Source organism: Salvelinus fontinalis, chromosome 9 (genome assembly GCF_029448725.1).
Source record: "Salvelinus fontinalis isolate EN_2023a chromosome 9, ASM2944872v1, whole genome shotgun sequence".
NCBI lineage: Eukaryota > Metazoa > Chordata > Actinopteri > Salmoniformes > Salmonidae > Salvelinus > Salvelinus fontinalis.
In genome coordinates, this window is record NC_074673.1 from 21,577,992 (window position 1) to 21,590,143 (window position 12,152).

The 12,152-nt window shown below is 43.3% G+C and overlaps 2 protein-coding genes across 2 annotated transcripts in view; both read right to left on the reverse strand.

Annotated features, from left to right (window-relative positions):
• Positions 1–147: 147 nt before the first annotated feature.
• On the reverse strand, positions 148–2,058 carry LOC129862268 (protein transport protein Sec16A-like). Its single transcript, XM_055933756.1, has 5 exons — positions 1,629–2,058; positions 1,470–1,526; positions 1,272–1,365; positions 999–1,172; positions 148–878 (listed from the first exon to the last, which is right to left on the reverse strand). The coding sequence occupies exons 1-4, from the start codon at positions 1,812–1,814 to the stop codon at positions 1,000–1,002; spliced, it is 510 nt and encodes a 169-aa protein (XP_055789731.1). The 5' UTR covers positions 1,815–2,058; the 3' UTR covers positions 148–878; position 999.
• A 376-nt stretch (positions 2,059–2,434) lies between these two features.
• LOC129862964 (microtubule-actin cross-linking factor 1, isoforms 6/7-like) overlaps positions 2,435–12,152 on the reverse strand; it is a 68,152-nt gene continuing 58,434 nt past the window's right edge. Inside the window, exons 4-5 of the mRNA XM_055935061.1 lie at positions 3,500–5,714; positions 2,435–2,747 (exon numbers count right to left, since the gene is read on the reverse strand). Of these exons, the coding sequence (XP_055791036.1) occupies positions 3,753–5,714 (1,962 nt within the window). The 3' untranslated portion in view covers positions 2,435–2,747; positions 3,500–3,752. The remainder of the gene's footprint in view (positions 2,748–3,499; positions 5,715–12,152) is intronic.

Genomic DNA, 12,152 nt, shown 5'->3' on the forward strand with positions numbered 1-12,152 from the left:
ATAATTGGATGCATTTTACCGCCATATTATACTGTGCTATGATTGGTTAAGACCACCCAAATGGTTAGGTCATGGTCAGTTTGATGCTGGTTGGCGATACGTGAACATGCCAGTTATAGCTAGCTAATAAAGAGCTACGTTAAGAAATATCCTGTAGTACTGCATTTTATTATTTTGTACAAAGCGTGCAAAACAAGACAGATACTAGGCTGCAACTGGGACAACATTTTGTTTTTGCAGGGGGGTGTTGTAAGGGGCTTAATACAGTTGTATTCCAGCCACTAGGGGGTACTCTGGTGAAGCCCATGGGAAATAAAGAAATATAGTTTAATTGAATTGGGAAGAGTAAGAATGAAAAACTAAAGAAAGACTGTAAACGGCTGTTACCTGTGCTAACATGATTAAAAGTGAAGTAAACCATACTTTTTGCGTTGTAGTTTATATGATAAGCTCATTGGAAGGGTAACATACACAGGATGTACATAAATGGGCATAAACACGTGACACAGAAAATAAAATATTGACATTTAGGAATTCAAAATGCATATAAATATATTTCTTTCTGTCTATGGAATACATATAAAATGTAGTTAAAAAAAATATATGTATAAAATATACTTGTTTGTACAGTAAGTAAATGTAGGAAATCCAAAATGCACAAAAATATGTTTTTGTGATGTCTATGTGTATAATATATACTTAAAATAATGCAGAAGCAATAAGCATTGTAAAGGATGATAGAACACATCAAATTAATGTGAACATGAGGACACAAAGGAGAGATTTAATTAAAAGATCATCTTTTAATACTTTTTTATGCTGAAGATTTTTAATGCTGAAAAATTCTATGTATGGCAAATCCACTCTGGGCAAATGGCCTGTTGGACAAAAATAAAAAATAGTTAACATCCTTGCTATTTTAGCCACTTGCTATGTTAAAGAAAAATCTCAGTTAATGATGAATGGATACAATTTGGAAGGATTTTCCAGAGTCATACCTCAGTAGGGTAGAGTGTCAGGTGGCACAACCATTGGTGCCATGAGGTCAACGTGTGAAGGAGGGAGCAAGCCAGAGAGCTGTCTAGGAAGCAGTCCAGGCCCATGGCTTGGAGGCTTTGAGTTGGTCCCATCATTGTAATGTATTGTAGGGTATTTGCTGCCCCATAGACCTGCTGGTAGTGGGAAAGCTGTTAGCAGGAGACCACCAGGGACATCTATGATCGGCTGACACAGTCTTGGTTAAACCACATGAATTCTAAAGCAATATTCACCTGCTTTCATAGAGTAAGGATTCACTCCTTTGGGGCCAGTGTTCCCCTGATATCCATATGTCCCCATCGGTGGAGGTGGTGGTACACACTTGTTCTGTAAAACACATCAACACATTTTCCAAATTGTTAGTAATATTATCACAGTTGAAATGCAATGGTTGTTCACTGTTTTTAATTTCATTGAATTTAAGTGTGTACCTCAGCCTTGGGCTCAGTTTTGTTAACCCATCTGTGCAGAGTTGGATCCCAGACAATCTGAGGAAGAAGATGTTAGCAATGTGAAGCAAGCCACAATAAAAAAAATTATCCACTCAATTGTCTCTACATAGAATATAGTGTTAAGAACCAGTTCCTTACAGATCTGTCTTTGTCCTCAGGTAGATGAACCTCCTTCTTATTAAATCTTCCCCTCCCAAAAACCCAGCTGAGCCAGCCTCCACTGTTATTGTGAACAGCAGGGGTCTCGGGCTCAGCCACCGGCCGGCTGCCAGTCTGGCACTGAGAAGTGGCCTCGGAGTGTTCCGGCTTGGTGATGGACATCATAGCAGGATGCTCAACATATCTAAGTCGGACATCTGTAATAAGTGGGAGAAGTCAGGCCACTCTGCTCATGTCACCATACAGAACAATTACTAGCTGACAGGTAGAAATGTCTGGCTCTGATACTCTGTTACAACCCAATCTTAACCTACACGCAGTCACAGGGATTACAGGGAGGTTACTCCAGGATTCTGCGATCGCATTGTTTTGGTTGCAAAATCAACAATTCCCTGCATATTATGCGAGGGCTTACAATTTTGACCAATCGCCAAACTATTTCTGCATAAAATAGTCACATCATCACAATATTATCGCATAGAACTGACCCATTACCCCAGGACAAAAAGAGGGCTCGCAATTTCAACCAATCACCGCACATTTACTGCATAATATGGTTCAATCAAGCCACACATCAACACAGTTTTTTCCCTTGTCAGCGCATTTTTGCAACTAATTGGACAAAACAATTGCATATTGCTATGCAAAATGTCATAATTTTGCTGCAAAATTTTTATCCGCAAATATCAAAAGAATCCATGCGAAATCCTGGAGAGATTCACTGGAGTATGAAAATGTATACACTCACTACTTTAAGTCGCTCTGGATCCCAGACAATCTGAGGAAGAAGATGTTAGCAATGTGAAGCAAGCCACAATAAAAAAAATTATCCACTCAATTGTCTCTACATAGAATATAGTGTTAAGAACCAGTTCCTTACAGATCTGTCTTTGTCCTCAGGTAGATGAACCTCCTTCTTATTAAATCTTCCCCTCCCAAAAACCCAGCTGAGCCAGCCTCCACTGTTATTGTGAACAGCAGGGGTCTCGGGCTCAGCCACCGGACGGCTGCCAGTCTGGCACTGAGAAGTGGCCTCGGAGTGTTCCGGCTTGGTGATGGACATCATAGCAGGATGCTCAACATATCTAAGTCGGACATCTGTAATAAGTGGGAGAAGTCAGGCCACTCTGCTCATGTCACCATACAGAACAATTACTAGCTGACAGGTAGAAATGTCTGGCTCTGATACTCTGTTACAACCCAATCTTAACCTACACGCAGTCACAGGGATTACAGGGAGGTTACTCCAGGATTCTGCGATCGCATTGTTTTGGTTGCAAAATCAACAATTCCCTGCATATTATGCGAGGGCTTACAAATTTGACCAATCGCCAAACTATTTCTGCATAAAATAGTCACATCATCACAATATTATCGCATAGAACTGACCCATTACCACAGTACAAAAAGAGGGCTCGCAATTTCAACCAATCACCGCACATTTACTGCATAATATGGTTCAATCAAGCCACACATCAACACAGTTTTTTCCCTTGTCAGCGCATTTTTGCAACTAATTGGACAAAACAATTGCATATTGCTATGCAAAATGTCATAATTTTGCTGCAAAATATTTATCTGCAAATATCAAAAAAATCCATGCGAAATGCTGGAGAGATTCACTGGAGTATGAAAATGTATACACTCACTACTTTAAGTCGCTCTGGATAAGAGCGTCTGCTAAATGACTAAAATGTCAAAGTAAAATGGAGCTAAACCTGTTTTATGTAGAAAATGCATGAAATTATTACAGATATACACTCACATGAGCCATACATTTAACCTATCACAACTTATTATCAAGCTATCACAATGGTAATTTCTTTACTAATTAGGTAAGTTTAAGTGACCTCTTCTCTTGGAATAGAAATCCACAGGTGGAGTACACGCTCCACCATCCCATTTCCACAGTGGTGCCACCATGGGGATGATGGGAGGTGGTTGTGGATGATTGTGTCCATTCTTCACAGGGACACTGGTTGTGAGGAAGATCTCCTCCCTCTCTGCAGGGACACTAGCCTTTGGGACGATCCACTCCCTGTGCGCAGGGACGCTGGTCTTCTGGAGGATCAACTCCCTCTGTGCAGGGATGAGGCCTGATGCTCAGAGGATCTCCTCCCTCTGCGCAGTGATGCTAGCTGCTGAGAGAATCCCCTCCCTCTGTACAGGGACACTGGCTGTTTGGAGGATCCTCTCCCTCTGTGCAGGGATGAGGCCTGATGCTCGGAGGATCTCCTCCCTCTGCACAGTGATGCTAGCTGCTGGGAGAACCCCCTCCCTCTGTGCAGGTACACTGGCTGTTTGGAAGATCCCCTCCATCTCAGCAGAGACACTTGCCTTTGGGACAATCCCCTCTCTGTGCGCAGGGACGCTGGCCATTGGGACGATTCCCTTCCTCTGCGCAGTGACACTGGCCATCAGGAGGATCAACTCCTTTTGTGCAAGGATGAGGCCTGATGCTCTGAGGATCTTCTTCTTCTGCGCAGTGATAGAAGATGCTGGAAGAATCCCTTCCCTCTGTGACGGGATGAGGCCTGATGCTCGGAACATCTCCTCCCTCTGAGCAATGATGCTAGGTGCTGAGAGAACCCCCTCCCTCTGTGTCGGGATGAGGCCTGATGCTCGGAGGATCTCCTCCCTCTGTGCAATGATTATAGCTGCTGGGAGAACCCCCTCCCTCTGTGCAGGGACACTGGCTGTTTGGAGGATCCCCTCCGTCTGTACAGGGACACTGGCTGTTTGGAGGATCCCCTCCCTCTGTGCAGGGACACTGGCTGTTTGGAGGATCCCCTCCCTCTGTGCAGGGACACTGGTTGTTTGGAGGATACCCTCCCTCTGTGTCGGGATGAGGCCTGATGCTCGGAGGATCTCCTCCCTCTGTGCAGTGATGCTAGCTGCTGAGAGAATCCCCTCCCTCTGTACAGGGACACTGGCTGTTTGGAGGATACCCTCCTTCTGTGCAGGGATGAGGCCTGATGCTCGGAGGATCTCCTCCCTCTGTGCAGTGATGCTAGCTGCTGAGAGAATCCCCTCCCTCTGTACAGGGACACTGGCTGTTTGGAGGATACCCTCCCTCTGTACAGGGACACTGGCTGTTTGGAGGATACCCTCCCTCTGTACAGGGACACTGGCTGTTTGGAGGATCCCCTCCGTCTGTACAGGGACACTGGCTGTTTGGAGGATCCCCTCCGTCTGTACAGGGACACTGGCTGTTTGGAGGATCCCCTCCCTCTGTGCAGGGACACTGGCTGTTGGGAGGATAACCTCCCTCTGTGCAGGGACACTGGCTGTTTGGAGGATACCCTCCCTCTGTGACGGGATGAGACCTGATGCTCGGAGGATCTCCTCCCTCTGCACAGTGATGCTAGCTGCTGGGAGAACCCCCTCGCTCTGTGCAGGTATACTGGCTGTTTGGAGGATCCCATTCCTCTCAGCAGAGATACTAGCCTTTGGGACAATCCCCTCCCTGTGCGCAGGGACGCTGGCCATTGGGACGATTCCCTTCCTCTGCGCAGTGACACAGGCCATCAGGAGGATCAACTCCTTTTGTGCAAGGATGAGGCCTGATGCTCTGAGGATCTTCTTCTTCTGCGCAGTGATAGAAGATGCTGGAAGAATCCCATCCCTCTGTGACGGGATGAGGCCTGATGCTCGGAACATCTCCTCCCTCTGAGCAATGATGCTAGGTGCTGAGAGAACCCCCTCCCTCTGTGTCGGAATGAGGCCTGATGCTCGGAGGACCTCCTCCCTCTGTGCAGTGACACTGGCTGTTTGGAGTATCCCCTCCCTCTGTGCAGGGATGAGGCCTGATGCTCGGAAGATCTCCTCCCACTGCGCAGTGATGCTAGCTGCTGAGAGAATCCCCTCCCTCTGTGCAGGGACACTGGCTGTTTGGAGGATCCCCTCCGTCTGTACAGGGACACTGGCTGTTGGGAGGATACCCTCCCTCTGTACAGGGACACTGACTGTTTGGAGGATACCCTCCCTCTGTGCAGGGACACTGGCTGTTTGGAGGATACCCTCCGTCTGTACAGGGACACTGGCTGTTTGGAGGATAACCTCCCTCTGTGACGGGTTGCCCCTTGTCCCGGTGCTGCCCCTTGTCCCGGTGCTGCCCCTTGTCCCGGTGCTGCCCCTTGTCCCGGTGCTGCCCCTTGTCCCGGTGCTGCCCCTTGTCCCGGTGCTGCCCCTTCTCCTGGTGCTGGCCGTTTATTTAGGGGGTGTTAGTTTTAGGGTGGTCATTGGGAGGGGAAGACAGAAGCGGGGAGTGACTATGGTGGTGTGGGGACAGCGTCCAGAGCCGGAGCCACCACCGTGGTCAACTGCCCACCCAGACCCTCCCCTGGACTTTGTGCTGGTGCGCCCGGCGTTCGCACCTTGAGGGGGGGGTTCTGTAACGGTCCTGACCTGTTTTATGTTGTTTTTGTATGTGTTTAGGTCAGGGCATGTGTTTTGGGTGGGCAGTCTATGTTATCTGTTTCTATGTTGGTTTTGGTTACCTGGTATGGCTCTTAATTAGAGGCAGGTGTTTTGCGTTCTCCTCTAATTAAGAGTCATATTTAGGTAGGGTGTTCTCACTGTTTGTTTGTGGGTGATTGTCTCCTGTGTCTGTGTCGATGTTACACCATACGGGAATGTTTCGGTTTGTTCGTGCGTTTATGTAGTCTGTTCCTGTGTCAGCGTGCTTCGTGTATTTGTAAGTTCGTTTGTTCAGGTCTGTCTACATCGTTTTGTTATTTTGTTAGTTATATCAAGTATAGTTCGTTTTCGTCTTGGTCTGTTTTGTTTATTTAATAAATCATCATGTATTCACAACCTGCTGCGCCTTGGCTCGATCACTACTCCACCTCTTCTTATGAAGAGAGAGAGGAACGCCGTTACACCCTGGTATACAAAGTGCAGTGGTGCGTAAGGGTTTTGCAGTTTTAAAAAAATCTCAAAGTGCCATGGTAAAGGGTATCAATTGATCTCAAACACTGAGCGGAAGCATTCATATATAAAATATCTCCATAGTCTAGTAAAGGCATAAATGTAGCTGATACTAGCCTCCTGGCTTCAAAAGAAAAACAGGCCTTATTCCTAAAATAAAATCCCAATTTCAGCTTCAATTTTTTTGTAAGTTGTTGAATATGCAATTAAAATTCCAAGATATTTATATGAGGTTACAACCTCAATCTCCTTGCCCTGACAGGTAGTAATAGGTGAAAGCTTCAGAGGTCTATTTCTTGCTTTAGAAAACACCATTAGTTTAGTTTTGTCAGTATTGAGGATAAGCTTCAATTGACACAAGGTATGTTGAACAGTATAAAAAGCAGTTTGCAAGTTCTGGAAAGATTTTGTAAGAGACGAGGCACAACTGTAAATAACAGTATCATCAGCATAACAATGAAGTTGCGCATTTTGGACATTTTTGTCTAAATCATTTATATAAATAGTGAATAAGAGAGGACCAAGTACAGAGCCTTGGGGCACACCATTAAAGACAGACAATTTAACAGACATAAGCCCATCAAATTGAGTGCACTGAGTTCTATCAGACAGATAGTTAGCAAACCATGCAACTGCATGCTCTGAAAGACCTACACTCGAAAATCTCTGCCTTAGTATAGCATGATCAACTGTATCAAAAGCCTTAGAGAGATCAATAAAAAGTGAGACACAGTGTTGTTTTTTGTCAAGGGCTTCAGTGATATCATTTAAAAGCTTCATGGCTGCTGTAATTGTGCTATGCTTCTTCCTGAAGCCCAATTGGTACATTGATAAAATAGAGTTAGTAAATAAAAACTATTTTAGCTGTTCACTCACAAGGGTTTCAAGTAGAGATTGACCTATTATTTAAAAGAGTTGGATCTCCCACTTTTAAAAGTGGTAGGACTGTCACGATCGTCAAAGGGACTGAGAGAGGACCAAGGCTCAGCGCGTGGAAAGTACATCTTCTTTATTAGAAGAAGGACAAAACGAAACAAAAACATCAAACGTGAAGCTATAAATGACTAAGTGCAAAAACATGCAACATAGACACAGACATAGACAATTCCCCACAAACAGCTAAAGCCTATGGTTGCCTTAAATATGGCTCCCAATCAGAGACAACAATAACCAGCTGTCTCTAATTGAGACCCAATTCAGACAACCATAGACTTTCCTAGAACCTACACTCAACCATAGACACAGCTAGACACCTTCACTCAACACAAACCCATACACTACACCCAACACCCCCTTTACCATATAACCACCCAAAACACAAACATTCCCCATGTCACACCCTGACCTAACTAAAATAATAAAGAAAACAAAGAATACTAAGGCCAGGGCGTGACAAGGACAAATGCTGATTTCCAGATTTTCGGAATATCATTACATTCCAGGGTTAGATTGAACAGATATGTAAGTGGTTCAGCTATGAAATCAGCTGCCAGATTTAAAAAGCAGGGATCCAAATGATCAAGACCTACAGGCTTTCTCTGATCTAAGGATTTCAGGGCTTTATGTACCACCTGCACTGAGAATGGCAAAAAGCTAAAAGTTTGACCAGCTCTCACTGGTTCATCCACACAGGGTTGTACAGAGACAGAGCACACTGAATCAAACAGCCTACCAGATGATACAAAGTGCTCATTGAAACAATTCAGCATTTCAGTTTTGTCATATACAGCAAGAGAGTCCTTCAAAACACATGACGGTAATTCAGTAACATTACTGTTACCAGACATAGCCTTCCAAAACTTTCTAGGGTCATTCAGGTTATCAGTGGTAACAAACATAACATATTCAGACTTGGCCTTCCTGAGAAGAAAAGAACACTTGTTTCATAACTGCCTAAAAATAAGCCAATCAGCATCAGAACATGATTTCCTTGCTTTAGCCCAGGCTAGATTACGGTCGTGAATAATACAAGACAGCTCAGAAGAAAACCATGGATTATCCCGCCCTTTAACCCTGAACCTGCGGAATGGGGCATGTGTGTTTACTATTTGGAAAAAAACATACCGGTAATTAAGGAATGTCCAGGCAGTTGCCACATCAGGGATAAACTCAATCTTGCTCCAGTCAAAATAAAACAAATCATGAAAGAAAGCCTGCTCATTAAAACACTTCAAATTTCTCTTACGAATAAAACATGGGTTTGTCTTAGGAACCTTAGTATTTCTAACAGCATAATGGTCACTTAAATCATTACAAAAATCACCAACCGCAGAATATTTATGTGGAACATTTGTTAATATCAAATCAATCAGGGTAGATTTATCTGGGCATTTAAGATTTGGGCGAGTGGGTGAGTTAATCAACTGGGTAAGATTCATAGAATTACAAAACATTTTTAAATCATCAGACACCGGTTTTAACCAACACCAGTTGAAATCACCAATCAAGATCATTTCACTGTAAAGAAGTTTAGACATAAGGTGCGTCAAAGAAGAAAATGCTATTTTCTACATTGTTGAATAATAGTGTAGACATCAAAACTATGAAATAACACAAATGGAATCATGTAGTAACCAAAAAAGTGTTAAACAAAACCAAATATATTTAAGATTCTTCAAAGTAGCCACCCTTTGCCTTGATGGCAGCTTTGCACACTCTTGGCATTCTCTCAACCAGCTTCATGAGAAAGTCACCTGGAATGCATTTCAATTAACAGGTGTGCCTTCTTGAAAGTCGGGAGACCGGGAGACCCATGGGGCGGCACACAATTGGCCCAGCGTTGTCCGGGTTAGGGGAGGGTTTGGCCGGCAGGGATGTTCTTGTCCCATCGAGCTCTAGCGACTCCTGTGGCGAGCCGGGCGCAATGCACACTGACAGGGTTGCCAGGTGTATGGTGTTTCCTCCGACCCATTGGTGCGCCTGGCTTCCGGGTTAAGCAGGCATTGTGTCAAGAAGCAGTGCGGCTTGGCTGGGTTGTGTTTTGGAGGACGCACGGCTCTCGACCTTCGCCTCTCCCGAGTCCATACGGGAGTTGCAGCGATGAGACAAGACTGTAACTACCAATTGGATTCCACGAAAAAGGTGTAAAAGTAACAAACAATTGTTTTTATTTTTTTATAATAATTTATTAAAACAAATGATAGTCCCACTAAGCCCAAACCAGATGGGATGACGTATAGCTGCAGAATGCTGTTGTAGCCATATTGGTTAAGTGTGAATTCTAAATAAATCACAGACAGTGTCAACAGAAAAGCACCCCCACACCATATACCCTCCTACTCCATGCTTTATGGTAGGAAATACACATGCAGAGATCATCTGTTCACCCACACTGCATCTCACAAAGACATGTCAGTTGGAACCAAAAATCTCAAATTTGGGCTCCAGACCAAAGGACAAATTGATTGTGTTTCATGGGCCAAGTAAGTCTCTTCTTCTTATTGGTGTCCTTTAATAGTGGTTTCTTTGCAGCAATTCAACTATAAAGGCCTGATTCACACAGTCTCCTCTGAACAGTTGATGTTGAGATGTGTCAGTTACTTGAACTCTGTGAAGCATTTATTTGGGCAGCAATATCTGAGGCTGGTAACTCTAATGAACTTATCCTCGGCAGCAGAGGTAACTCTGGGTCTTCCATTGCTGTGGTGGTCCGCATGAGAGCCAGTTTCATCATAGTGCTTGATTGTTTTTGCAACTACACTTGAAATATTCCGTATTGACTGACCTTCATGTCATAAAGTAATGATTTCTCTTTGCTTATTTGAGCTGTTCTTGCCATAATATGGACTTGGTATTTTGCCAAATAGGGCTATCTTCTGTATACTCCCCCCCCCCCCACCTTGTCACAACACAATTGATTGTGTCAAATGCATTAAAAAGGAAAGAAATTCCACTTTCAAGAAGGCACACCTGTTAATTGAAATGCATTCCAGGTGACTTTCTCATGAAGCTGGTTGAGAGAATGCCAAGAGTGTGCAAAGCTGCCATCAAGGCAAAGGGTGGCTACTTTGAAGAATCTAAAATATATTTGGTTTTGTTTAACACTTTTTTGGTTACTACATGATTCCATATGTGTTATTTCATTGTTTTGATGTCTTCACTATTTTTCTTCAATGTAGAAAATAGTAAAAATAAAGAAAAACCCTTGAATGAGTAGGTGTTCTAAAACTTTTGACCGGTAGTGTAGAGCCTTCAGTGCTTTTTTCCGTGGGCTGTGGCCCCACCTTGTCTGAATTTGGTCAATATGTCCTCCAAAAGACTTTATAGCCCACTGTGGCAAAGATTATACTTTCAGGAGTTAAACACAATAAAAAAAAATCACCTTGTTTGTCTCATTCTTCCAATCTAGCTAGTGACTTTATAAAACACAATATTTGGTATTTGTATTTTATATTATACCAACGATATAGGAAAGCAACTGGTAGCAAAATAGCCAAAAACATAAAATTAGTAATTCATTCAAGGTTATCAATAGAACATTGTCAGAAAATAATAGTCTAAACCCAATGTCTCTATCAAATATGGTTGAAAAGTTACCGACGATTTACTCTGAGATTTAACCTCACAACACCAAATATGGAACACATACAACCAAGTGCAGTGCAGTCTAAACTAGTAATGGTCTGTCACGATCGTGTGGAGGATTGACGGACCAAAACGCAGCTTTAGGAAAATAAGCCATCTCCTTTTTATTGAAGAAGAAGGCACACGAAACAAACACACTTACGAACTAAACAAAACAAGAAAACGATCGTGAAGCTAAACAACGATGTGCACACACTGGCTACAAACGTATCACATAGACAACTACTCACAACAAATGAAAGCCTATGGCTACCCTAAATAAGGCTCCCAATCAGAGACAACCGAAATCAGCTGTCTCTAATTGGGAACTCATTCAGGTAACCATAGACTCTCCTAGACAACTAAACATACATAGACAACGCTAGACACATGTACTCAACACAAACCCATATCCTACACCCAACAACCCCTTTACCATAGAATCACCCAAAACCAACAAAACACAAACATTCCCCATGTCACACCCTGACCTAACTAAAATAATAAAGAAAACAAAGAATACTAAGGCCAGGGCGTGACATGGTCACAGCAAATGATCATTATTATTTCATCAACACTGTCAAGTACAAGTATATGAATGTTATAATATTGTAGAGAACAAGCTAATGATTAATTCTATGTCATTTCTAATGACATCAGGCAAAGAAAACAATGTTTGGACATTAATTTCGTAGCTCCCTCTTGAATTGACCCTTTTTCTCTCTACATTGTATAGCAAGTAAGTGACTATATAAAAATAATATATGTCATTCATCAGACACTTTTATCCAAAGCGACTTACAATAAAACCTGCTGTCGTTTATGTATGGGTGGTGACGGGAATCGAACCCACTACCCTGGCTTTGCAAGCGTCATGCTCTATCATGGTCATGGGTGCACCTCAGCCACGTTTAAGGTCCTAAATTATATCTTAACCGCCATCGATAAGAAACAATACTGTGCAGCCGTATTCATTGACCTGGCCAAGGCTTTTGACTCTGTCAATCACCA

Excerpts from the sequence above, each read along its gene's own strand:
- LOC129862268 (XM_055933756.1), bottom strand. The coding sequence starts at position 1,814 with ATGATGTCCATCACCAAGCCGGAACACTCCGAGGCCACTTCTCAGTGC. Across the intron at positions 1,366-1,469 it reads AAACTGAGCCCAAGGCTGAG|AACAAGTGTGTACCACCACC; the intron begins GTACACACTTAA and ends TGTGTTTTACAG. Across the intron at positions 1,173-1,271 it reads TCCTTACTCTATGAAAGCAG|CAGGTCTATGGGGCAGCAAA; the intron begins GTGAATATTGCT and ends TCCCACTACCAG.